The sequence below is a fragment of the Pelophylax lessonae genome (assembly GCF_965119305.1).
Source record: "Pelophylax lessonae genome assembly, chromosome: 7".
NCBI lineage: Eukaryota > Metazoa > Chordata > Amphibia > Anura > Ranidae > Pelophylax > Pelophylax lessonae.
In genome coordinates this window covers 65,994,743-66,022,282 of record NC_138774.1, presented here as the reverse complement: position 1 = coordinate 66,022,282, position 27,540 = coordinate 65,994,743, and the positions used below count along the sequence as shown (strand labels likewise).

Genomic DNA, 27,540 nt, shown 5'->3' with positions numbered 1-27,540 from the left:
ATGGCCTATTCTGCTGAAAAACCAGAGAGAGCTTTAAGAGGGGTTTACCAAGGATCTGGTCTGAAGGCTCACTGAGGAGAATTCCTGAGCTCCAGGGACGCTGAGTACAGACCCGAGAGAGAGGAGACCGTGTGACTGTTGCTGCTATTAATCCCTAGTGCACTAGTATTAAGGTTTACCTGGCCTGCAACATTGTTTATGGTGTCCCAATGCTGTCCCACTGGGACTCTTTTAAAGTAGCTGCAAAGGGAAGAGTGTCCTAACATTCCTGTTCAGTGTACTCAGCAATAAACTTGAAAAAAAAATGCAACCTCTAGGCTGGTTGCCTGGCTGCTGAAACACAGAGGGAAAAGAACCTGGACACCTGCCCAATATGCACATGAACTTTAATGACATCCCAGTCTTAGTCCATAGGGTTCAATATTAAGTTGGCCCTTTGCAGCTATAACAGTTTCAACTCTTCTGGGAAGGCTGTCCACAAGGTTTAGGAGTGTGTCTATGGGAATGTTTGACCTTTTTTCCAGAAGCGAGGTTTAGGAGTGTGTCTATGGGAATGTTTGACCTTTTTTCCAGAAGCGAATTTGTGATGTCAGGCACTGATGTTGGATGAGAAGGCCTGGCTCGCAGTCTCTGCTCTAATTCATCCCAAATGTATTCTATCGGGTTGAGGTGCGGACTCTGTGCAGGGCAGTCAAGCTCCTCCACCCCAAACTCGCTCATCCATGTCTTTATAGACCTTGCTTTGTGCATTGGTCCAAATCATTTGGTGGAGGGGAGATAATGGTGTGGGATTGTTTTTTCAGAGGTTGGGCTTGGCCCCTTAGTTCCAGTGAAGGGAACTCTTAAGGCGTCAGCATACCAAGACATTTTGGACAATTTCATGCTCCCAACTTTGTGGGAACAGTTTGGGGATGGACCCAGGGCCGGACTGGCCTACCGGGATATCGGGAAATTTCCTGATGGGCCGCCGGCCATGGGGCTGCTTTAAGATGGGGGCCACTTTGATACGGCCACTGATGGCCGCTGCAGACCCGCTGCGGCTGCGCTCCAGCGACAGATATCTTTTTTCCTACCAGCCGCTGGTAGCGGCATGACGTCATAGACGGTGGGCGGCTGCTGATCATCTCCTGACTGAATGACGGCGCCGGCATCTGATCCCTCCCACACAGACGCCAGGCGCCAGCGCAGCATCATCACAGCAGGAGGTCATCACACTGACTGACTGACTAAGCGGAGCAGAGCCTGAGCTGCCACATGTAGACAGCCAGGTAAGAGTAAATGCGCTGGGGGGAACCTTGACCTCTTGTATTGCATTTGGGAGGAAGAATCAGCATATTAGGGCCCCTAATACAATGCTGATCCCCCCTCCCCCCTAAAACAATGCTGATCCGTCCCGCCTCCCCCTAATACAATGCTGATCTGCCCCCCCTCCCCCTAATACAATGCTGATCCCCCCCCCCCCAAATTAGAGGGAGGGGGGAAACAGCATTGTATTAGGGGGAGGAGGGAAATAGCATTGTATTAGGGGGAGGGGGGAATCTGCATCGTATTAGGGGGAGGGGGCCTGGGGGGTCAGCATTTTATTAGAGGGAGGGGGGGTTAGCATTGTATTAGAAGGAGGGGGCTGGCGGGGAACAGCATTGTATTAGGGGGAGAGGGGGAATCAGTATTGTATTAGGGGAGAGGGCCGGGGGGTCAGCATTTTATTAGGGGGATGGGGTTAGCATTGTACTAGCAGGAGGGGGCTAAGGGGGGAAAGCATTGTATTAGGGGGGGGGGAATCAGCATCGTATTAGGGGGAGGGGGGGTTCAGAATTTTATTAGGGGGAGGGGGGTCAGCATTGTATTAGGAGGAGGGGGCTGGGGGGAACAGCATTGTATTAGGGGGAGGGGGGAATCAGCATTGTATTAGGGGGAGGGGGCCGAGGGGGTCAGCAGTGTATTAGGGGGAAGGTGGGAATCAGCATTGTATTAGGGGGAGGGGGCCAGGGGCGGGTCAGCAGTATATTAGGGGGATGGGAGGGGATCATCAGTATATTAGGGGGAGAGGGGAATCAGCATTGTATTAGGGGGAGGGGGCCAGGGAGAACAGCATTGTATTAGGGACAGGGGGCAGGGGATCAGCATTGTATTAGGGGGAGAGGGCTGGGGGGGACAGCATTGTATTAGGGCCCCTAATACAATGCTGATTCCCCCCTCCCCCTAATACAATGCTGCCCCCCGGTCCCCTCCCCCTAATACAATGCTGATCTCCCAAATGTAGGGGGAGGGGGGAAACAGCATTGTATTAAAGGGAGGGGGCCAGGGGGGGAACAGCATTGTATTAGGGGGAGGGGGCCAGGGGGAGTCATAAGTATATTTGGGGGGTGGGAGGGGGATCAGCAGTGTATTAGGGGGCGGGGGGAATCAGCATTGTATTAGGGGGAGGGGGCCAGGGAGAACAGCATTGTATTAGGGGGAGGGGGCCGGGGATCAGCATTGTAATAGGGGGAGAGGGCCGGGGGGGGGGCAGCATTGTATTAGGGGAAGGGGAAACAGCATTCTATTAAAGGGAGGGGGCCGGGGGGAACAGCATTGTATTAGGGGGAGGATCAGCATTGTATTAGAGGGAGAGGGCCAGGGGGGGTCAGCAGTATTGTAGCCGGGTGGGAGGGAGATTGGCAGTGTGTTAGGGGCAGGGGGGATCAGCATTCCACTCATTAAATGTGCTTTAAAATGCATGATTTTACCTTTTTATGAACAACAAATTGACGTTGTGCTGTTATGACGACGCAATTCTATGGAGCTGGTATGTCATTTTTTCCAGGGCTGGTTTTCATACCCAGTCCGGCCCTGGATGGACCCATCCTGTTCCAATGTGTTACAACAGCGGTTATAGCTGCAAAGAATGGGCTAGCTCAGTATAGAACCCTACGTACTAAGACTGGGATGCCATTAGAGTTCATGTGTGTAAAGGCATGCGTCCCAACACTTTTGGTAATGTAGTGTATATAAATATTGAAATTAATAAAGTGTAGTTATCTAAGTGCCTAATCATGCTCCTTTTTTAATTTACTTGTATCCTTATGTTGTACACTGTTTCCATGGGGAACAGGAACAGTTTCTTAAAGCAGACCTTCAGTCATTTTTTCATCTTTCCATCTATTAAATCTTCTGCCCTTGTTGTTTTAACTTTGAAAAGTAAAACATTTTTTTTTTCTGCCAGTAAATACCTTATACAGTCCATTTCCTCTTTCTTAACTGCTCATTAGCCTAGGCTAATGACATCATGCAAACCTCTTTCACTCTCTGTGAGTGTTTGAAATAAATAGTCTGATGCGCTAAAATTATTATGATGTCACTCTAAATGTCAACCGCACACTGACAAAAAAACTATAGGTGCACTATAACAAAGTTATAATTTACATTTGTTATAGTGCACCTATAGTTTTTTTTGTCACTGTGTGGTTGACATTTAGAGTGACATCATAATCATTTTAGCGCACCAGACTATTTATTTCATTATTTTAGACCACATTTGGATCTTTGGTTGCAGCACTTTTTACCTTATCAGTGCACCCTTTGCACATTTTCCTCTGTGAGAGTTTGCCAGCAAGGAAGGAGGGATGAGTCATAGGAGAGCTATTGAGAGCTGCAGAGCTGGAGAGGGCTGAATGAGGGCGGAGATAATAGGAGACTGCAGAGATCCATGAGTATTGATCAAAAGAGGAGAAATGTGCAATCAAGCAGTGGTGTGTGTGTGTGTGTGTGTGTGTGTGTGTGTGTGTGTGTGTGTGTGTGTGTATCCAGGAAGTGAAGAGGCAGCAGCTTCAGTTGCCCACAGCAAAAATAGCTGCAGCCAGACTTAGTGGAGGGAGATTTCTGTAGCATATTTGGCAAATACAGAATCACAATATATATATAAAATGCAAAGTGGTTTGGAGGGAAGCATCAGAATGGCAAATATGTTTTTATTACAAATTATATGTGTAGACTGCAGTTCCTCTTTAACCACTTCAAAACAGGGCACTTATACGCCCTTCCTGCCCAGACCTATTTTCATCTTTCATTGCTCTCACACTTTGAATGACAATTACTCAGTCATGCTACACTGTACCCAAACAACATTTTTATCATTTGTTTTCACACAACTAGAACTTTCTTTTGGTGTTATTTAATCATCACTGTTTTTTTCTTTGCGATATAAGAGAAAAAAGAGCAAACTTAAAAGACCCTTTTTTAGTTTTTATTATAACATTTTGCAAATAAGTAATTTTTGTTCATAAATTTGTTGCAAAATGTATACTACTACATATCTTCGGTAAAAATAACCCAAATTAGTGGATATTATTTAGTCTGTTTGAAAGTTAGGCCCCTTTCACACAGGCGGACCGTTTAGATCAGCCTGTCCGTTTTTTTGGCGGATCTGAACGGTCCCCCCATACATCCCTATGGGGCATCGGATGTCAGCCATGTCCGATCCGATCCGTCAAATCTGGACGGATGGAAACCCTATCCCTATCCGTCCAGCGGATCGGATGAGAACGGACCGACGGTCCGTTCCCATCCGATTCCCCCATAGAGATGTATGGGGAACTGATAGCTGTGTCTTCGCACACAGTGCGGGGAACAGCTGTCATCCTCCTGCTCAGGGGGGGATCGGCGGATCGATCCCCCGCTGAGATAAATGGAGTCCGTTCGACGGACGGAGTGTGTGAAAGAGCCCTTATAGAGTCTACAAGCTATGGTGCTGATCATTGAAAATTGATCACACCTGATCATACCTGATGTTCTCATGGCCTAGCTCATTTCTTGAGGCCCAGAAATGTCAGGACGGTATAAATATCCTCCAAATGAAACCTTTTTGGAAAGTCGACATTCCATTTAGTAAGAAGTATGCTGAGTTTTTTGAAGTTGTAATTTTTCCCGCAATTCTTAAGAAAATGAAGAAATTATTAACATTTTTTTTTTTTACACAAAATCATCATATTAACAAGTTATTTCTCACACACATCATAGGCATACTTTCAATGACACCACAAAACACATTCTACAAGAGAAATGGCCGCACACCAAGCGATGGCTCATGATGAAAGGCTTTATTGAACAAGAATGCAAGGTACAGCAAAATGGATGGTAACCATCGTGGCATTGTGAGCCATCGATTGGTGTGTGGCTATTTCTCTTGTATCCTGTTTGCAGGTGGCGCTGGCGATCCGAGGTCCTGCACCCATAGCTGGCTGTGAAGTTCCAACTGCCTGAGCGGTGTACATCTCTTTCTTTGTGACAAAACACATTCTCCTACTCTTCCTGAGTATGGCGATACCACATGTATAAGACTTTTACACAGCCTGGCTACATACAGAGGCCTAACATGCAGGGAGCACCATCAGATGTTCTAGGAGCAAAAGTTACACATCTAACTTGCTAACAACCATTTTGAGGGCCCTGGAGCACCAGGACAGGGGAAAAGCCCACAAAATTACCCCATTTTGGAAAGCAAACACCCCACGGTATATCAAAAAAAGGCCAAGGAGTTTCCAGTCACAACTTACCAACCAGTCTGCAGCCAACTGAATTAAAGCGGTAGTATACCGCTTTTTGACACTTTTACCTACAGGTAAGCCTATAATAAGGCTTACCTGTAGGTACAATTAATATCGCCTAAACCGGCACGGTTTAGGAGATATTTGCAGTGCATGCAGCCCCTCACGCGAGCGGCGCATGCACTCTGAAGGTTCGGGGGGACCTTCAGTTTTCCTTGCCGGGAGCTTGCAGGAAAATTACTCCCGCGCGCATGCGCGGGAGTGATGTCATCGCGGCTCCGGCCAATCACAGCGCCGGAGCCGCCGAACCCGGAAGAGAGACGCCGAGGGATCATGGCAGCGCCCGCAGCGATGTCCGGGGGTCCGTGTCGGGGCTTCGTTTTAAGGTAAGTAATACATAATGAGCTAGTATGCGATGCATACTAGCTGATTATGCCTTTGTCTTGCAGGTTTTTTTTTTTGTTTTCGGGTTTACAACCGCTTTAACCTGTCTAACAGTATGAGTTAAAAACAGGGGTTTAGTTGCACACATTTTCAAATACATGCGTAAGCTGCAGGCCACAGCAAGACACCCTGATATCTGCAGACCCTAACTCTACCTTTAAAAAGTCTCCACAGTGAGAGCACATGTATTCTGATGGATAGATGGAGGACAGGTGACTGGAGGGAGCCCGCCCCTCCTTAAAGGCGCAGGGTCACACTGAACACCCGGCACATTGCACAATGGCAGCAAAGGTGACCAATATAACATCTTTTTTTGTCATGCGTTTGCCCTTCCATTGCTTTTTGCTGTTAAGACCAGTTATAGGTTGGAGAAGTGACCATTTTTTGAACACCCCATCGTATATTCTATGAGGCATGATGAGTCGTTTGAGCATGTCAGTTTTTGGAAAATGTGGAAAGAAAATAAAAAAACCTTTTTTACACAATGTTGTCAATATATACCATATTTCAAACACATAACATATACATAGCAAAAATGACACTCAAAATACTTTCTGCTACTCCTGAGTATGGCGATACCACATGCGTGAGACTTTTACACAGCTTGGCCACATACAGAGGCCCAACATCCAAGTAGCACCATCAGGGGTTTTTGGGCCATAAATTACACATATAATTTCCTGACAACCTATCACACTTTTGAAGGCCCTGGAGCACCAGAACAATGTAAAATGCCCACAAAATGACCCCACAAGACAGGTACTCGCGTACTCTGATGGGTCTAGAGACAGGTACCCGGGTACTCTGATGGGCTGGAGACAGGTACTCGGGTACTCTGTTGGGCTGGAGACAGGTATTCTGGTACTCTGATGGACTGGAGACAGGCACTAGGGTACTCTGATGGGCTGGAGACAGGTACTCTTTATTTTGGGGCCAATCTGGGGACTGTGTTTTGCATTGTAATTGGTAGCTCACTTTTACCAGATCTCCTCACACTGGATCAGTGTGTGAGGAAGAGAACCCATTAATGGCAAGTTACCGCCGTTGGCTGACATTTGTGACCGGCTGTGATTGGACACAGCCGGTCACGTGGTAAACTAGCCAATTTCATTGGCTTTTTACCCCGATCAGGGATGGGCTGTGTCTGAAGGACACGGCTCATTCCCGATCACCTCGCTGCCTGCCTGGGGGGGCATGCGCGGCCAAATGAGGACAACACATGTGACCGACTGATTGGACACAGTTGGTCATGTGGTAAAGAGCCATTTTCATTGGCTCATTACCCTGATCGGGTATGGGCTGCATCCAGAGGGGTCGTGTTTTCTCTGGATCGTGCAGTTACTAAACCCACTGCCACAATTTTTTTTTTTTCTTCTTTAAATAACCATATTAGTAACAAAAGGGAATGGGGTGACCTAGTGCAATAGAACAAAGCCTGGATGAATGGATGAATAACTAAATGCCAGAGTGGGTTGTGCTGTCTACATTCATTTCAAGGCCTCATTCTTCTTTTAAATAGAGTGCGCCTTCAAGGCAAAATTACACAGAAATACTGTAGATAATAAAATGAGCTGCCATTCCAGGCCTTCTTTTGAAAATGACAGTTGCCTTGCATGGTCTGGCTTTAATACCAAATGCCCAGAAGATACATACAGTAAAAGAAAACCCAAAAATTTTAAATTCTTTATATTTGTTCCTAGTCTGTGATTTAGTAAGCATTAAAGCTACAGCAACAACGTGACAGCCAGGAAACTAGTATTTTCTAAAAAGAGAGACCATAAATGGTAGTTCAGAACTTTGTACTGCTTCATTTACAATCATATTTTTAGTATTTGGATAGCAGAGATGTATAGTAACTAAGTAGAACTACTTCACTACTGTACTTAAGTACCGAAAGGCGGTATCTGTACTTTCCTAGAGTAGAATTTCTTTCTCCTACTTCCACTTTTACTTCACTACATTTTTCAATGATTTCAATACTTCTACTCCGATATTTTTTTTTTGTGCTGCATAGTTACTCGTTACTATTATAAAAATTACCACTGCCAGAACAGTAGATGGCAGGTTTCATGAAGCTCAAAACATGTGTATTATCAGCGCATACGAAAATAAATGCTACTGTATGTATAAATAAAATGGTCTACATATCTGCTGTTAAGGGGAAAGAGAACCTCTCCCAACCAAGGAGAGTCACAAGCATACATAAACCTTTTTTCTGGTAAGAGGCTGATTTTGCTTTTTTTCACTGGAAGTTGAGAGTACAGGTTTTGCAGTTTTGTTTCACTGGAAGAGTCTATTTGGATATTATTTTGCACTTACCTTCATCCGCCGGGTAAGGGGGAAATCCACAAGGTGGTGGGAGTCTGCACCTATTATTTGGAATAGCACTTGTTTGATTCCTGCAGCTTTGAAAATATATTCATCTTGTTTTGTCACATATATATGGTCTTATGGCATTATGGCATTATATATATGGACTTTTTATTGACTTTGATTTCATACACTCTTCCTTTATTTCATTATTGGAATATATTGTTGTATATCACATTGGTTTATATATGATTTTGCGCACCAATAAGCTGTGGAGAAAAAAAACATGCAGGGAAGAGAAGGAGGGATGCTTTAAAAGGGGAAAGAAAGAGAGGGACATACTTTATCTGTTTTTGTTTAAAAAAAAAAGTTACAGCCAAAGGAATTGTGATGGTCCTTTAGGTTAATCATTTGAAATAATAAAAAACAATATGATGTTCAAACTTTTGACTTCTTTCTTTAATAACTACATAACACAGTACTTGTACTTTTACTTTCAGTACTTGAGTAGCAATTTTTTTTTTAAAAACTACTGGTACTTTTACTTTCAGTACTTGAGTAGCAAAATTAAAAAAAAAAAAAAAAAAAAACTACTTGCAATACTTAAGTACAAAAAATGTTGAATACTTTAGTACTTCTACTCAAGTCACTTTTTGATAGAGCACTTCCACTTCTACTCAAGTCACTTTTTGATCGAGCACTTGTACTTTTACTCAAGTATGGGTTTTGAGTACTTTATACAAGTGTGCTGGATAGAGTATGTCACTTTGCTAAGTACATTTTCACTTTCCAATGTGATTTTCCTTGGCACATGGATAATGGAAATCAAAAATCATCCCCTCAGGCACTAAGCTAACTGAAAACTCCCTTTGTTGGAAGCATACACTCCTTTAGTAAATTAACCCTGGTGTATTCTTGGTGTTCTTGTTCAGGCTTATCTTTCAGCAGTGGCGATACATGGAGACAGCTGAGACAGTTTTCTATGCAGACTCTTAAAGATTTTGGAATGGGTAGGAAGAGTTTGGAAGACCCCATCCTGGAGGAAGCACGTCATATTGTGGAACACTTCAGAAGCTTGAATGGTGAGTGTATGGCACCCTTACTGTCGCCTTCACTTTTTTATTTTTCTGTATGCAGTTAATACAGCCCAACCCAGTTTTCTTTTCCAAAATGTATTTATCTGGCATGAATGGTTTTCCCAAAGTTTGATCAGTCATGTATCCACCTAAAGACCTAGACAGGCTAGATATAGCACCAAACTACCCAGAAATACAGTGCTGTGAAAAGTATTTGCCCCTTCCTGTTTTTATTTTGCATATTAGTCGCACTTAAATGATTCAGATCATCAAACAAGTTTTAATATTACACAAGGATAACCAGAGTAAATACAAAATGCAATTTTTAGCGCTATGTGATTGGCCAGCAAACTCGCCTGACCTAAATTGCAAAGAGAATCTGTGGGGTATTGTCAAAAGGAAGATGAGAGACACCAGATCCAATGATGCAGATGAGCTGAAAACTGCTATCAAAGCAACCTGGGCTTCTATAACACCTCAGTAGAGATGTATAGAACTGTTCGCCGGCGAACAGTTCCCGGCGAACTTAGCATGTTCGCGTTCGCCGCTGCCGGCGAACATATGCGATGTTCGGTCCGCCCCCCATAAGACATCATTGAGGCAAACTTTGACCCTGAACTTTACAGTCAGCAGACACATTTCCAGCCAATCAGCATACCTCCCTCCCACACCCTCCCACCTCCTATAAATAAGCAAGGGCAGCATCCATCTTAGATCATTCTGAAGCAGTGTGTGTAGTGAGAGTAGGGAGAGCTGCTGCTGCTGCTGCTGCTGTTAAGCTAGGGACAGTTAGTCAGTGTTCCTGGTCTTGCAGTGTTCTTGGTCCACTACTGCTGTAATATCAGCACCCCAAAAAGCCCTTCTAAGGGCTGGTATTTGTGTTTTTTTTTTTTTTTTTTATATATATATATATATATATATATATATATACCTAGCGTCCCCAAAAGCCCTTTTAAGGGCTGGTAATTGAGTTGTTTCTTCATATATATATATATCTATATCTATCTAGTGTCCCCAAAAGCCCTTTTAAGGGCTGGTAATTGAGGATTTTTTTATTTATATATATACATATATATATATATATATAGTGTCCCCAAAAGCCCTTTTAAGGGCTGGTAAGGTAATAGATTTTTTTCTTTATATATATATATATATATATATCTATTGTACACTGCAGTTGCCTGCCCGCTGTGTGTGAGAGGCCACAGACCTACCACAGACTGTACTGTGTGCACACCACACTCATTTCGGGTGGCACAGGCACAGTACCTGGCATTTTAAAAAATATTTTTTTTTCCTCTGTCATAATTGCAGTGCTGTGTCAGGTCCACAGAGTGCACTGTACCCACTGCAGTGCACTGCCCACCACTGATATATATACGTTGGCACAGCATCTTGTTGCAATAAATTGAAAAAAAAAATATTTTTTATTATTTTTTATTATTGCAGTTGCCTGGGCTGCCAGTGACTGTCAGGTCCACAGAGTGTACTGTGCCCACTGCAGTGCCACTGTGTGCCCACCCACCACTGATATATAAGGTGGCACAGCAGCTTGCAAAGTAAAAAAAATATATATATTTTTTTAAATTGCAGTTGCCTGGGTGCCAGTGACTACTGTCAGGTCCACAGAGAGTGTACTGTGCCACTGCCCACCCACCACTGATATATAAGGTGGCACAGCAGCTTGCAAAGTAAAAAAAAATATATATATTTTTTAAATTGCAGTTGCCTGGGTGCCAGTGACTGCTGTCAGGTCCACAGAGAGTGTACTGTGCCACTGCCCACCCACCACTGATATATAAGGTGGCACAGCAGCTTGCAAAGTAAAAAAAATATATATATTTTTTTAAATTGCAGTTGCCTGGGTGCCAGTGACTGCTGTCAGGTCCACAGAGAGTGTACTGTGCCACTGCCCACCCACCACTGATATATAAGGTGGCACAGCAGCTTGCAAAGTAAAATAAAATATATTTTTTTAAAATTGCAGTTGCCTGGGTGCCAGTGACTGCTGTCAGGTCCACAGAGAGTGTACTGTGCCACTGCCCACCCACCACTGATATATAAGGTGGCACAGCAGCTTGCAAAGTAAAAAAAAATATATATTTTTTTAAATTGCAGTTGCCTGGGTGCCAGTGACTGCTGTCAGGTCCACAGAGAGTGTACTGTGCCACTGCCCACCCACCACTGATATATAAAGTGGCACAGCAGCTTGCAAAGTAAAAAAATATATATATATTTTTTAAATTGCAGTTGCCTGGGTGCCAGTGACTGCTGTCAGGTCCACAGAGAGTGTACTGTGCCACTGCCCACCCACCACTGATATATAAAGTGGCACAGCAGCTTGCAAAGTAAAAAAAATATATATATATTTTTTAAATTGCAGTTGCCTGGGTGCCAGTGACTGCTGCCAGGTCCACAGAGAGTGTACTGTGCCACTGCCCACCCACCACTGATATAAATGCCTGCAAGAGAAAAAGACAGCCGCAGAGAAGCCGTATTCCTGAAAATATAAGAAAAATGCTTTTTTTTAGGGGTTCTGGACATGCTACAGAGCTGAAACTTGACAGGTACACTTTTTAGACCCCCCAGACACTAAATACAAAAAATGACATGCCTGCCTAAAAAAATGCCCGATAAATGCCTGCAAGAGAAAAAGACAGCCGCAGAGAAGCCGTATTCCTGAAAATATAAGAAAAATGCTGTTTTTTAGGGGTTCTGGACATGCTACAGAGCTGAAACTTGACAGGTACACTTTTTAGACCCCCCCAGACACTAAATACAAAAAATGACATGCCTGCCTAAAAAAATGCCCGATAAATGCCTGCAAGAGAAAAAGACAGCCGCAGAGAAGCCGTATTCCTGAAAATATAAGAAAAATGCTGTTTTTTAGGGGTTCTGGACATGCTACAGAGCTGAAACTTGACAGGTACACTTTTTAGACCCCCCAGACACTAAATACAAAAAATGACATGCCTGCCTAAAAAAATGCCCGATAAATGCCTGCAAGAGAAAAAGACAGCCGCAGAGAAGCCATATTACTGAAAATATAAGAAAAATGCTGTTTTTTAGGGGTTCTGGACATGCTACAGAGCTGAAACTTGACAGGTACACTTTTTAGACCCCCCAGACACTAAATACAAAAAATGACATGCCTGCCTAAAAAAATGCCCGCTAAATGCCTGCAAGAGAAAAAGCCAGCCGCAGAGAAGCCATATTCCTGAAAATATAAGAAAAATGCTGTTTTTTAGGGGTTCTGGACATGCTACAGAGCTGAAAATTGACAGGTACACTTTTTAGACCCCCCAGACACTAAATACAAAAAATGACATGCCTGCCTAAAAAAATGCCCGATAAATGCCTGCAAGAGAAAAAGCCAGCCGCAGAGAAGCCATATTCCTGAAAATATAAGAAAAATGCTGTTTTTTAGGGGTTCTGGACATGCTACAGAGCTGAAACTTCACAGGTACACTTTTTAGACCCCCCAGATGCTAAATCCAAAGAAATTTTTTATTTTTATTTTTTTTTTAATTTTTCCAATAATTGGCTCTCTATCAAAAAATTATAATTTTTAAGAACTTTTTTTTGCGTGATCCCTCTCCGGCATGCCACAGTCCAGGTGTTAGTCCCCTTGAAACAACTTTTCCATCACTATTGTGGCCAGAAAGAGTCCCTGTGTGTTTTAAAATTCGCCTGCCTATTGAAGTCTATGGCGGTTCGCCCGGTTCGCCGGTTCGCGAACATTTGCCGATGTTCGCGTTCGCCGTTCGCGAACGGCGAATTTTAGGTTCGCGACATCACTACACCTCAGCAGTGTCACAGGCTGATCGCCTCCATGCCATGCCACATTGATGCAGTAATTCATGCAAAAGGAGCCCCGACCGAGTATTGAGTGCATATTGAGTAAGCTATCATTTCTGTATTAAAGTGGAGTTCCACCCATTTTCGTAACTTTAGATCTATGTAATCCCCTTTAAAACGACTTTTACCAATGGAAACTTTTTTTTTTTTTGATAGTAAATACCTTAATTTCTGCTCTATTCCTCCTCTCCTCACTTCCGGGTCCGATCGGCGATGACGTCATTCGGCAATTCGCATTGTGTGCTGGGATGTGATGTATTCCATTCCAGAAATCTCGCAGTATTACCCAGGAGCTGAGCTGACCTGCCCCGCCTCCTCCCCGCCTCCTCTCACTGAGTTGTATTGTATGTATTGTATTCAGGACGTGCTCTGCCCCGCCTCCACCCGCCTCCTCTCAGTGAGCTCAGTGAGGATATAATGCTTTCAGTCCTCGCTCACTGAAAGGAGGCGGGGCAGAGAACAGCCTGAATACAATGCATACAGTACAACTCACTGAGAGGAGGCGGGGCGGAGGCAGGGCAGAGGTGGGGCAGGTCACGGCCTGAATACACACAGTACAGCTCAGCTGCTGGGTAATACTGCGAGATTTCTGGAATGGAATACATCCCAGCACACACTGCGAATCGCCGAATGACGTCATCACCGATCGGACCCTGAAGTGAGGAGAGGAGGAATAAAGCAGAAATTAAGGTATTTACTATCAAAAAAATAAAGTTTCCATTGGTAAAAGTCATTTTAAAGGGGATTACATAGATCTAAAGTTACGAAAATGGGTGGAAATTACATACATCTATGTAATCCAACCTATTAAAAATGGGTGGAACTCCGCTTTAAGTATCCTTTTTTTTTTTTTGTCTTACGTAATATTCTAATTTTCTGAGATACTGAATTTTGAGTTTTCACTAGCTGTAAGCAATAATCATCGAAATTAAAAGAAAGAAATGCTTGAAATATATCAATCTGTTTGTAACGCATCTATATAAAATGTATAAGTTTCACTTTTTGAAATGAATTACTGAAATAAAATAACTTTTTGATGATATTCTTATTTTATGAGAGATACATGCATACATACATACAATAAAAACTTCCTCTATAAACCTCTTCCCGCTGCCCGTACGCATACACTATATGAGACCTCTTGGCAGGTAGGTTTTAACGCCAAAAGGCAGCATAAATGTGTCCCAAATGTAAACATTTCTACACTGAGAGTGTGCGCCTTGTGCATTCCCAGAACAGTTGCCAGCAGGTACCAGAAAGCTCCCGATTCCTATTTGTGATTGGGAGATTTCCGATCATGTGACTGTTGTGACAGCCAATCACAGTGGTCATATGATCAGAATGCTCGCCTCCACCTCCTGGCATATAAAACCAATAAAGGGCCTGGAGGCGGCAGTGGGAAGGGTTTAATATGACACTTTTAAGCATTGCATTAATTTAATGGCCATAAAGAAGTGTAGGGGATTACTTTAATGGGGATCACCTTCCCTGGGAAAAAGGTAATCCAGATGGCAGGTTTTCTTAAAATCTGACTTGTAGCCAGTTTTATTTAAAAGGTTGCATGAAAAACATACAAACAAAACAGAAAATAAATCCTTGCCATCCAGGCACTAACTAAACATTTCAGGTTCCTAACTCACAGGTGAAGGTCTCCTCCCATTCACCCACAAAACAACGATAATGCAAATCTTGTCCTTTCTCTCAAACTTCATATCAGTAGCTCTCTCAGGTTTTAGCTTCTTGAGTGCCAGGCCAATAGCAATCTTTTGCTTCAGTTTTGTATTGTTTTTTTACCACCAGCTAGTGGTCACTAGTGGACTGCAAAATCTGGTCCGAAACCAAGACTGCCAAGGTGGCCCAGAAAACCTAGCCTGGATTCCACCTGAGTTTTCTGCATTTGAACGCATGCGAGGTGATACATTGCGTCCATCCATCACCTCACCTTTCACAATGTCATAAAAGCTATAAGGCTACCAGCTATTCATGATCAAATCTTTGCCACACTGTAACAATAGGATTCAGGGAATACAAGGTAAAGTATAGTAAGACAAAGAAAAGTATTGGGGAGGAAAAATAAAAGTTATCCTCTCTCTAACAACATAAATAGACAAGGTCAGTCCCCATTTACAAAGACTTCACTCCAATGTCCTAGGGCAAAGTAAGCTTAACACGGTTTCCACCCAAAGTGGATGCGATCTTAACCCATGGCATGACCTCACCTGTCATGTCACTTTCTTTTTGCTCTAGAACAGCCTTTTTCAACCAGGGTGCCCAGGCACCCTGGGGTGCCTTCAGGTTTCTTCAGGGGTGCCTTGGCAAAATGCCTAAAAATTTCCCAAAAATTGTATACAAGCCAGCGAGTGAATTAACCCTGCCTTTTTGTTTGACAAAACCACAGGTTTTTATTGGGGAGCAATACAACCTTCTAGCCTCCGGCGTCCTAACAACCAATGGTGTCATTGGTTGATAAGGACAATGGATGTCTGCAAAGCATCTTTGTTTTGCCATCCCCTGCCACTCTCTATCAGCACTGGGGTCATATTAGCTGAATGAGGGAGAGAAACTGAGGGAGAAGGGAAATATTGAAATACTAGTCAGTACCAGTATACAAAGGTGTATTTACTTTGAAAGTATAAATCCTCTCTAATGCTGGGTGTCCTAAGTGTGTGGATGTTGCTGTGTTATGCAAAACTATTACTTTAGTTTTTTTACATTTTAGATTGGGGTGCCTTGAGATTGTGCATCATTTTAAAGGGTGTCATGACTGAAAAAAGGTTGAAAAACACTGCTCTAGAAGATTAACTTTCCCTCTTTGAGACACTGAATCTTTAGTGACTTTTGGTTATTGGTGTATACACCCACACATTTAATCGCTTCTCTGCCTTTTGGCTAAGATCAAGTGTAGTATCTGTTCTTATCAATGATCCAGTGGGGGCGCTGAGCTGTCATCTGACCTGACCAAGGTTGGGTGGTGGCTATGCAAACCTGCTGGAGTGATGGGGACCTGGAAGGTTAGTATCGGCAGGGACTGAAACTGGAGCACCTGGGCGTAACTGGGGGCCGGGAGTAAGTCCTGTCAGAGAAAGCTGGAGGGGTCCATTACCTCCTGATTTGAATGGGCTACCTTGTCTGGCCAGGGTCGGGAGGGCACAGGGTCCGCGGTGTCTGTGCCCCCTGGGAGTGGTCACCCTAGGGATGCTCTGAGTAACACTTGGGTGTGGGACCCCACGGTGTGAAAAGGCACATGGTCACAGCCACAAAGCTCTCCTTATAAACTGTGCCTTTTAGGGCCTGGCCTTTTGGCTAAGTCCGGGGGCAATTTTTGCTTACCAGGTCTCAGGGCCTAGGCCACTGCACATTTGGCACGGCCACTTTTTTTTTTTCTATTTATTTTTCTCCCACTGTTTGTCACTTTCACTTTTGTGTGTGTTTTCACGGTCACGGATTGTAGGGTGTGAGTCCTCGGGCATACCTTGAAGTCTAGGGGGAGGATGTGTGGCCCTCAGGTTCCCTCCTTCCCTGCTTCTGGGGGGTCTCTCTTTGGGAGAGACCCTCGACCTAGTATTTGGGGTTGTCTTTGGCTGGCCTGAAGAACGGGGTCTGCCAAGCCTTCTGGCTAGGCAGACCATGTAAACCCTTTGTCCCTGTCAGGAGCCTTGTGCCCCGGAGGATCAGGGTCGAAGTCCTACCCCTTCGGGGGTGAACTAAAGCACACCCTTAAGTGCACTTTTTAGTGTGTGTTCACATGCACGTTTTTTGTTCACTTACGGGTTTTTTTTTGTTGTAGGTTTTTGCACCACCGCAGACTTAAGGAAAAAAAAAAATACACCTACACATTTAATAGGGACACTACTCTAAGCTATGGACTGGAGCCCGCAGAAGCAAACACTACAGATGTTTTACCTAAATCACCATGCTCACCATAATGACCTGAAATTATTAGAATGTTAGCTGCCAGACGTTTGAGAAAATTTGATTGAATTTTCAGATCTTGGTCTCAAATGTACTGTTTGTGCTAAGCTCTTCAATGCACCACTCATAGCAGGGCTGTATACCACCAGTCATTCATATTCTGCTAAATAGTTGGCATACAGTTGTTTGCACATACAGTACACATATTTCCAATATTCTTTACTAATAACTATACTCCTTTTTTCTGTTTAGAGGAGCCATATGAACCTAGCACCACCTTGATCTTTGCCTCATCTAATATTATTGCTAAAATAATAATGGGGGCTCGCTATGGCTACAATGACAAGAAATGGATGGAGATCCTGGAGAAGTCTCATGAAGCTTTTCATATTATGTCATCTATCTGGGGCCAGGTGAGGATTTCTGTAATCTATTGTTCTCCATGATAAGGACAATAGTTTTGGAGGCATCTGAATAAACAATTGCAAATTTTTGTTTCACGTGATATTTGCGAAACTGTTTTCTTAAACAGAAAAAACATAATACAATAAATTTTAGTGCAAAACCATGCCATATAATACCCATTTTTGGTTAAAATATAAAAGATGAGGTTGCATCGAGTAAATAGATACCTAACATTCCATGTTTTAAAATTGCATGCGCCAGCGATATCGCCAAAAACTATGGTGGCCAAAAATCACCGTAGTTGATGCTTTAAAAGCCATTACAGCTCACCAATTCAGAGGTAACTATGAGCTCTTGTGCTAGAATTATTGTTCCCACTCTGACGTTCGCAGCAAATTGTCACATGTGTGGTGTGACTGTGGTTTACATAGGTGTATGCACCCTGGGCGTGCGTTTACACAGGTGTGGTGGACAACAGGGGTTTTGGTCATTTTTTTTTCTAATTTTAATATATTTTATTATCATTTTATTTTTTTTATACTTTTTTCTTTTATTTTTTTCTTTTATTTTTATGTGATTGCTATCACAAGAGGTCAACAAACCCCTTTGTGATAGCATTGGGCAGATGACAGGTACTCTTTTTGAAGAAATGAGGGGTCTAATAGACCCCAATGTCTCCCCTGCCCTTCACATCATCCAACCAAGCACAGATCGGCTGGGTTAGATGTGTCTCCTAGCTGTACTGGCTGGGAAGTGGTACATTTGAAACTAGAAGTGACATCACTTCCGGTTTCATTGTTTGCATGTGAGATTGAGGCATGGATTTGCCTCGGTTTCACTGCAGTCTTCCTCCCCCCCACCAGCGGATGTCTTCCTGAGAGTCAGTGAGCACTGGGCAGCCCTGGAGGGGGTACTGCTTGGCCGGCTATGTGAAAGTGGTCGGCAGCTATGGAGCTCCTGCATCACGTACACTTTGAAGCCGGTTGCCGGCTCTACCAAAGCCATCAGCTTGTGATCAAAGGTTCACTCTTTGGATGTACATAGTATGCCCAAAGAGCTGAACTGGTTAACTAATTTCCTAATACTGCCTTAGTCTACAATAGGGTTGCCACCTCATCCCTTTATGCCAGGACACATATTAAAGCGGAGTTCCACCCTAAAAAAAAAAAAAAGATTTTACCTAAAAATACCCCCGGGACAGTCAGGGCTAGTGCATTTAGGCAATGATAGCCTCTGAACTGTCCCGTTTCACTTACCTGTAAGAAGAAATACTTACCTTGAAAATGTCTTGTCCAGCGCTACCATCTCAAGTGTGGGCAGCTGAAGCCGGAGCGTCTTCTTTGGTGTCCTCTTCGGTGACATCGGAGACCCAGAATGCCCTGCTCTTCACTTCTGGGGCAGGCACATCATCCCTGCACAGCTTCTGGGCATGCCCAGAAGCTGTTCAGCAGGGAATGACGTGCCTGCACCGGATGTGACGATTTTTTAGGGTGGAACGCCACTTTAATTACACAGGTTTTGAGGCTAATATAATGCACATAAGGCACTGAGTAAGTTTAATTACCACCTTAATCAGCCTCAGAACCTGTGTAATTATTGTGTGTCCTTGTTTAAAGGGATGAGGTGGCAACCCTAGTCTACAAACATTGTGTTCATTTCACAGGTAGGTAACACCCATAAGGCTGCTAATACACAATACCATGGGTTGAAGAAAATAAATTTGTTGATTCCCCCATCAACATAGACAGTGCTGACAGGGGAATTCCTCCCACAGAGCCATTGTGTTCTCTTGGTGAGAGGGGGAAGCCGTCCTCGCCCCAGGGAACACAATGATTATTGCTAGCGGCCATAACAGCCCCTCTGTGCTCCGCCTGCGGCAAAGAGAATCTGGATCTTTTGTTTTCACAAGCACTTTTGTGAACTTGTTATCACTTTATTATTTTGAATATAAAAAGGACTTTTTTTGGAGGACTTTATTTAAAACATAAATAGCATTTAGATTTAAAGGGACATTACCTAAATTACATTAAGGAGTTGTAAAGGCAGGAAGGTTTTTTATCTGAATGCATTCTTTGCATTAACATAAAAAGCTTTCTGTGTGTAGCAGCCTCCCCAGCACCCTAATACTTACCTGTGCCCCCTCACTGTCTAGCGATGTCCACGAATACCTCGGCCATCCTGGGACTCTCCCTCTTGATTGGCTGAGATAGAGCCGTGGTGCCATCAGCTCCTGCTGCTGTCAATCAAAGTCAGTGAGCTATTTAGGAGAGCGAGGGGGTGGGGCCAAACGGCAGCTCTTTGTCTGAATGGACACACGGAGCTGCAGCTTGGCTCGGGTGCCCCCATAGCAAGCTACTTGCTGTGGGGGCACTCAATAGGAGGGAGGGGCCAGGAGCATAGAAGAGGGACCCAAGAAGAGGAGGATCCGGGCTGCTCTGTACAAAACCACTGCACAGAGGTGTTAAGCATGACATGTTTGTTATTTTTTTCAACAAAAAAACGAGACTTTATAATTACTTTAATATACACTGCTCAAAAAATTTAAAGGAACACTTTTCAATAAGAGTACAGCATCAAGTCAATTTAACTCCTGGGTTATTGATCTGGTCAGTTAAGTAGTGGAAGGGGTTGCTAATCAGTTTCAGCTGCTTTGGTGTCAATTAAATTAACAACAGGTGCACTAGATTGGCAACAATGAGACAACCCCCAAAACAGGAATGGTTTTACAGGTGGAGGCCACTGACATTTGTTTTCCCTACTAATATTTTATGACTGTTTTTCACTAGTTTTGCATTTGGCTAGAGTCAATGTCACTACTGGTAGTATGAGGCAATACCTGGACCCTATAGAGGTTGCACAGACTGTCCAACTCCTCCAGGATGGCACATCAATACATGCCAATGCCAGAAGGTTTGCTGTGTCTCCCAGCACAGTCTCAAGAGCATGGAGGAGATTCCAGGAGATAGGCAGTTACCCTAGGAAAGCTGGACAGGGCTGTAGAAGGTCATTAACCCCTCAGAAGGACTGGTATCTGTTCCTTTGTGCACAGAGAAACAGGATGAGCACTACCAGAGCCCTACAAAATTACCTCCAGCAGGCCACTAATGTAAATGCCTACCAAACAATCAGAAACAGACTTCATGAGGGTGACCTGAGGGCCCCGATGTCCTCTACTGGGCCCTGTCCTCACTGCCCGGCACCTTGGAGCTCAATTGACATTTCCCATTGAACACCAGAACTGGCAGGTCCGATACTGATGCCCTGTGCATTTCAAAGAAGAAATGCACAGGGCATCACCTTGAGCATATGTGACAGAGATGAAAGGGTCTGGAAAAGCCGTGGAGAACATTATGCTGTCTGTAACATCGTTCGTTGCTACCATTTTGGAGCTGGGTCAGTGATGGTCTGGGGAGGCATACCCATGGAGGGGTGCACAGACCTCTACAGGCTAGACAATGGCACCCTGACTGCCATTAGGAATCGAGAGGAAATCCTTGGACCCATTGTCAAACCCTACGCTGGTGCAGTGGGTTCTGGGTTGCTCCGGGTGCACAACAATGCCTGGCCTTATGTGGAGAGAGAATGCAGCCAGTTCCTGGAGAATGAAGGAATTGATACCATTGAATGGCCCCCACACTCGCCTGACCGAAATTCAATAGAACATCTCTTCGACATTATGTTTTAGTCCACCTGACGCCGCCAGCTTGCACCTCAGTCTGTTCAGGAGCTTAGTGATGCCTTGGTCAAGATCTGGGAGGAAATAACCGAGGACACCATCCGTCTTCTCATTGGAAGCATGCCCCAACGTTGTTAGGCATGCATGCAAGCACGTGGGGGGGCCATACAAACTACTAAGTATCATTTTGAGTTGCTGCAATTAAATTTTAGCAAAATGGACAAGCCTGCTGCATCATTTTTTTACTTTTATTTCTGGGGTTGTCTTTGAGTTCAGCTCTCTTTTTAGGGTGATCATTTCCATTTCCATCAAATGATGTGGCATGCTTTCATTCCTAACACATTACCCAGTCCATATCAGTATAGATATCCAGCATGATAATTTTCCCCATTCAGATCTGATGTGTTTGCTAAGTGTTCCTTTAATTTTTTTGAGAAGTGTATTTAATAATATGATAAAATATGCCCTGATGCACCCTGTGACGAATCTCCATCCCTAAATAACATAGAAAGTTGAAAAAGATTTGCCCTTGGGACTTTTAATGAGGTGTGACATGCCGAACGATAAAATATAAAATGCAAGTTTATTGGAACATACAATGTCAGCAAGTTAACACAGTCAAGTACCGTATTATCAAACAGATTTGTGATGTTATACATAGTATAATATATATTCATGGTCAAGTTCAGTATTCCATAGAACAATCCATGGTAGGTATGAAAATGCATCCTGGTAACCCGACGCGTTTCGTGAACAACCGTTCAATTCATCAGGGGTTGATGCGACACAAAATTTCTAAGAAATAAAACAGTTTGTGGTATGTAATAAAGATAGAAGATGATGTTATACTAATGCAAAACACTAAGGGGCCACCAAGGGGCCCATACTTACAAATCTGTTAAAAAGAAATCGCATGCTCATGTTCCATTGGCTGCCGCTGGGAATGCTGGGTTACCAGGATGCATTTTCATACCTACCATGGATTGTTCTATGGAATACTGAACTTGACCATGAATATATAATATACTATGTGTAACATCACAAATCTGTTTGATAATACGGTACTTGTCTGTGTTTACTTGCTGACATTATATATACCAATCGTGTAGCGCTAATCATAAATTTTTGAAAAATACAAATAATAATGATACGTGAAACAAGTGACATGAATTACCAAATATAGTGCATCCAAAAGCGTGCATCAAATAAAAATCCAATAGAAATTATAAAGTTCAGACTATGAGTCCCAGATTGAACAATGAGCAAAAGACTGGTGTTCAAAGCAGGAATTCCCAAAGGATGGTGAAGCAGGAAGAAGCACCCGTGAGGAATGGTACAAAATGGCAGCTTACCGCAGAGCGTGGGCCCCCAAATTAATGGACAGGCCACAAACGCTTTACATGCAGATCTGTATTCTGATCTTTTTCCTCCAGGAGTTCAGGGGTTAAATCACAGACTCACAGGCAACTCCGACAATGTAATAGACCCATATGCGTGGGAAAGGAGAGTAAGAAAGCACATAGCGTAATCCAGTTATGAAAAAGGAAGCATTTATTTAGGTTACACTTACATAGGTAAAAACATTCCAGGCAAATGTCATAAAAGCCGAGGCGTCATATATGACGAAACCGGTAGGGCGGTACTGGACGCTCCTGACCACGCCCCCTGAACTCCGGCTGTATCTACTATTTGCAGGACGCCGCGGCTTTTATGACATTTGCCTGGATTGTTTTTACCTATGTAAGTGTAGCCTAAATAAATGCTTCCTTTTTCATAACTGGATTACGCTATGTGCTTTCTTACTCTCCTTTCCCATGCATATGGGTCTATTGCATTGTTGGAGATGACTGTGAGTTTACCCCCTGAACTCCTGGAGGAAAAAGATCAGAATACAGATCTGCATATAAAGCGTTTGTGGCCTGTCCATTAAATTGGGGGCCCACGCTCTGCGGTAAGCTGCCATTTTGTACCATTCCTCACGGGTGCTTCTTCCTGCTTCACCATCCTTTGGGAATTCCTGCTTTGAATACCAGCCTTTTGCTCATTGTCCAATCTGGGACTCATAGTCTGAACTTTATAATTTCTATTGGATTTTTATTTGATGCACGGTTTTGGATGCACTATATTTGGTAATTAATGTCACTTGTTTCACGTATCATTATTATTTGTATTTTTCACTAATTTATGATTAGCGCTACACGATTGGTATATATATTGTTTTTGGATTTCTATAGATCCAGTGTTTAGCAGCTTTTTTATTATAATTTTTTCATGTTTACTCACATTTAGCGCAGGTCTTTCTTGATTTATACTTGCTGACATTGTATGTTCCAATAAACTTTAATTTTATATTTCATCATTGGGCGTGTCGCACCTCATATATATTCCCAAGGGCAAATCTTTGCAACTAGGGTATTTAATACAGGTTAATATTAAAACTAAGCTTTTTTGTGAGTTTCTTAGTAAATGTAATTAATCAGCATACTATAGCCTGCCTCCATAGGGTTTAGCAATAGAGGGTCATGGAGGAGGAGAGAGGGGAGACAGGGGCAGATTTACTAAAAGTAGAGCACTCAGAATCTGGTGCAGCTGTGCATGGTAGCCACACAGTTTCTAACCTCAGCTTGTTCAGTTAAGCTTTGGCAATAAAATCTAGAAGCTAATTCTATGCAGAAGTGAGCCTGATTTTGCACTCTCCAGCTTTAGTAAATAAACCCCACAGTATAATTTTCCACTGTGTATGCTGTATGCCCACATGTGTGATTTTGTAGTCATGTGAGCTGCAAAGATAAGAAAAAGGAGAAATTAAAGAGCTTAGAAGGGAACTGAAATTTGAGCATGCTCTGTAGAAGACACCAGCTGGTCTACAAAATCATAACCTGCATTGGAGACACAGAGAATATGGGAGGGACAGCTGAAGGCAGGATCAACCAGGTGTATTTCACTCTACACAAAATTAATGCTTTAGTGGCTTTGTGAGTGTGTTTTATAGCATGTAATGAGAGTTTTTGATAGTCTGGGTTTAAAGTCACTTTAATTTAATTAACTTAACTGAATTGTATTATCTTTCTTGACAGCTGTATGATCTTTTCCCAACACTTATGAACTGTTTACCAGGACCGCATAGAAAAATTTTTACTTTTCTTGAGCCCCTTGAGAATGAATTGATGAGGAAGATCAAACTTCACCAGGAAACTCTGGATCTGGCCTGTCCTCGAGATTACATTGACTGTTTTCTCATCAGGATGAAACAGGTCAGACAACACCTGGACAGCTATAACCACAAATTTCCAATTTTGGTGTGAATGTCACAGTTTGCCAGAAATTAGGGCAACATGCCAAAACAGGGCTGGCGCCAAAACAGGGGCCTTAATTTTTTTTTTTTTTTTTTGCAATAACTACATATATGGAATAAGTACAAGGTTGAAAATATAACTCAATGCTTATATTGGGACCCTGCCCTATGCTGCTGTGACCCTAACTTCATTTTAGCTAGCCAAGGATAGTTTGAGATTTGTCTGGTTTAGCAGGGACTGGCCGATTTTCTATTCATCTGTGGCTGCTGTGGCTTGTTGGAAACTTTTTCTCAATCAGCAGCTGCTGCCACTGATCACTGTATTCTGGCAGTGGAGAGTCCCCACTGTCAGAATACGATGTCTCAGCACGGAGGATTATTTTGTCCCCCTTTATTCTCTGGATGGAGTCATCTATTTTTATTTTTTCATTCAGCTCACTGGCTGAAAAAAAAATAAAAAAAAAGGTTTCCATCTATGGCCAGCTTCAGTGTGTGTTGTGGCTAGGCTGTAACCAGCCTGAACTTTTGCATATTTTTTTCTAGGCTCTATAGGTCTTCTCTGAGCTTTGTAGGTTGATTATTTCTGCCTGTTATTTTGAAGGATGTTCCAGTAATCAGTGTAGGAGGGACAATCTCTGAGTTATAAATATTCCTCTGACCAACCAATTCATGAGGTTCTTGTTCAGAGGTATGGTTTAGGAAGATGATAAATATTTGGGGCACCTTTCCAGAGTGTTCACTGCCTCCTGGGCTTTTGCTTGGAGGGGATGTGTGCTTAGAGCCTCTCTCCAAGTGGGCTCTGCTGCAGTCTGGGTAGTGCCAGAGATCCAGGGACTTAACTATCTGCTGGAGTGGATGTCTGGAGGTAGGTGGGCTGGAAAAGGATGTTCGTTCTTGCTGAAGAATTTTCAGAAGAGCTGGGTAAATTCTACCATCTGGACATTGTAAGATTGATTAATTGGCCACAAATCATGGTATCTTAAGCCTGGTACACACCACTGTACTAACAATCCGATCTCTCCTGCTGTTCTATTGTGTTCTGACAGGGGGGCGGCCTCCTCACCAGAAGACTCTGGTCAGCGCTCTTACCCATTGGCTGAGAGCGCTGATGAGGAGCTGGTCAGCTGCTGGTTTTCCAGTATGCTCGGCTGGCTTCTGTCAGACCGGCTGCCATAAATATGGGCTGAATGTCTGCCGGTTTTTATTGAACTGGCTAATGTCGCTCGGCATTCGGCCCATGTGTACTAGACTGCTCTAGAAGGGTCAAGAGCTAGGTTTATTAAAGAAAGATCTACTATAACTTAAGAAAGACTATGACTGCTTTTATAGTGTTAAAATCCACCTGACTGTCAGTAGTTACCAAGAGGCTGCTCTTTAAGGGCCTTTTCACTACTGCTACTACTTTTTAGAATACCTGTGCTATTTTTGGGTATCTTACACCCCTAATCGCTATCTCCTATAATTGAGTTCCACATTAAAAGATATACAAGGCTAAAGTGACTGGCATCCAACTTATTTTAAACCCACCATGCAACAAGAACCAAACCCTGAGATAGAAATGTTAGCCTGATAGACTATTTAGGGGGTAATTCCGCACCACCCCAAGGGAGGAGTGCTATGCAAATACAGATGTCACCAGAACAGCTGTCCCCCTTGGAGTAGTTCTTCTCTATTTCTGTTCTGGTGACAACTGTAAAGTATTGATTTGTTTTTCTGACAATGGTCACCAGTAATAATAGGATGACTCTTCCTAACAGGGACAAAGACAGCAAGTGTCTCTGTGCTATCTAACACAGAGTACTTTTTTGGGCTTTAGATATACTTTAGATATACTTTTATAGACATGCATATTATCAGAGCTAGTTATAAATGATCCAGCAATCTGTGGTGTAAGACATTTCCAGAGACCTTTATGGGTCTGGTGCCTACCAAAAACAGATAGAGCAGGGTATAGAGGTGGGGCACTGTTATTATTTTTTGTACAGTAAACTATACTTCATATCCACACCCAGCAAAATGCATATAAATAGTATCCAAAATTTGATTAATATAGTTTTTTTAATTTATGCCATGTGAGTGTGAGTGAAAACACAATATAGTAGGCGTTATCCCATTTTGGCTGGAAATACAATTTAACTTCCCAATGTAGTATACCCTTTAGTCTTAAAACTTTAATTTAAAAATATAAATATCAAACATTCACTATATACAGGATAGATAGATAGATAGATAGATAGATAGATAGATAGATAGATAGATAGATAGATAGATAGATAGATAGATAGATAGATAGATAGATAGATAGATAGATAGATAGATAGATAGATAGATAGATAGATAGATAGATAGATAGATAGATAGATAGACAGATAGACAGATAGACAGATAGACAGATAGACAGATAGACAGATAGATAGATAGATAGATAGATAGATAGATAGATAGATAGATAGATAGATAGATAGATAGATAGATAGATTATATACTGTGTAGTTTGCAAAAGAAATACAACAGAACATACCAATGATTCTCATTTGTATAGAATTTTGGACAACATTAGCTCACCCAACATTTTTTGCTATCTACAGGAGGAGAAGAATTTTGGTGTAAAAACACCTTTTACTGTAAGAAACCTGCAAGCGTCAATCTTTGATATGTTCTTGGGCGGAACAGAAAGCACTGCAGTCACTGTAAACTTTGGATACTTGATACTCATAAAGCATCCTGAGCTACAAGGTACCATGCAGGGTGTCATTTTATTGTGTCAATTTTAATGCTTATTTAGACAGGTTTCACTCCCAGGGGCCAAATTCAGTATGCCTTTAAAGGCTTCTGAGATGCTTTGACTCACATTTGAATTGCTTTAAATTGCCTTTTTCTTAAACCTCTAACGAATGTTTATATCTCTGCTACTAAATTGCATCAAGCTGCTTCTAAGTTGCATTAAAGCGGAACTTTATCCATAACAACTTGATAAAACAATAATGTTCTTTAGCAAGGAACATACATTCCACATTAATAATTACGCTGCTAATATTT

General features: G+C 42.8%; 1 protein-coding gene across 2 annotated transcripts in view; it reads left to right on the top strand.

Moving 5' to 3' along the window:
• LOC309559458 (cytochrome P450 2A5-like) overlaps positions 1-27,540 on the top strand; it is a 56,621-nt gene that overhangs the window by 13,055 nt on the left and 16,026 nt on the right. Inside the window, exons 3-6 of one of the 2 annotated variants that reach the window (XM_082262729.1) lie at positions 9,212-9,361; positions 17,378-17,538; positions 24,284-24,460; positions 27,090-27,237. In XM_082262729.1, the coding sequence (XP_082118855.1) occupies positions 9,212-9,361; positions 17,378-17,538; positions 24,284-24,460; positions 27,090-27,237 (636 nt within the window). The remainder of the gene's footprint in view (positions 1-9,211; positions 9,362-17,377; positions 17,539-24,283; positions 24,461-27,089; positions 27,238-27,540) is intronic. The other variant, XM_082262730.1, reaches the window with a different exon arrangement.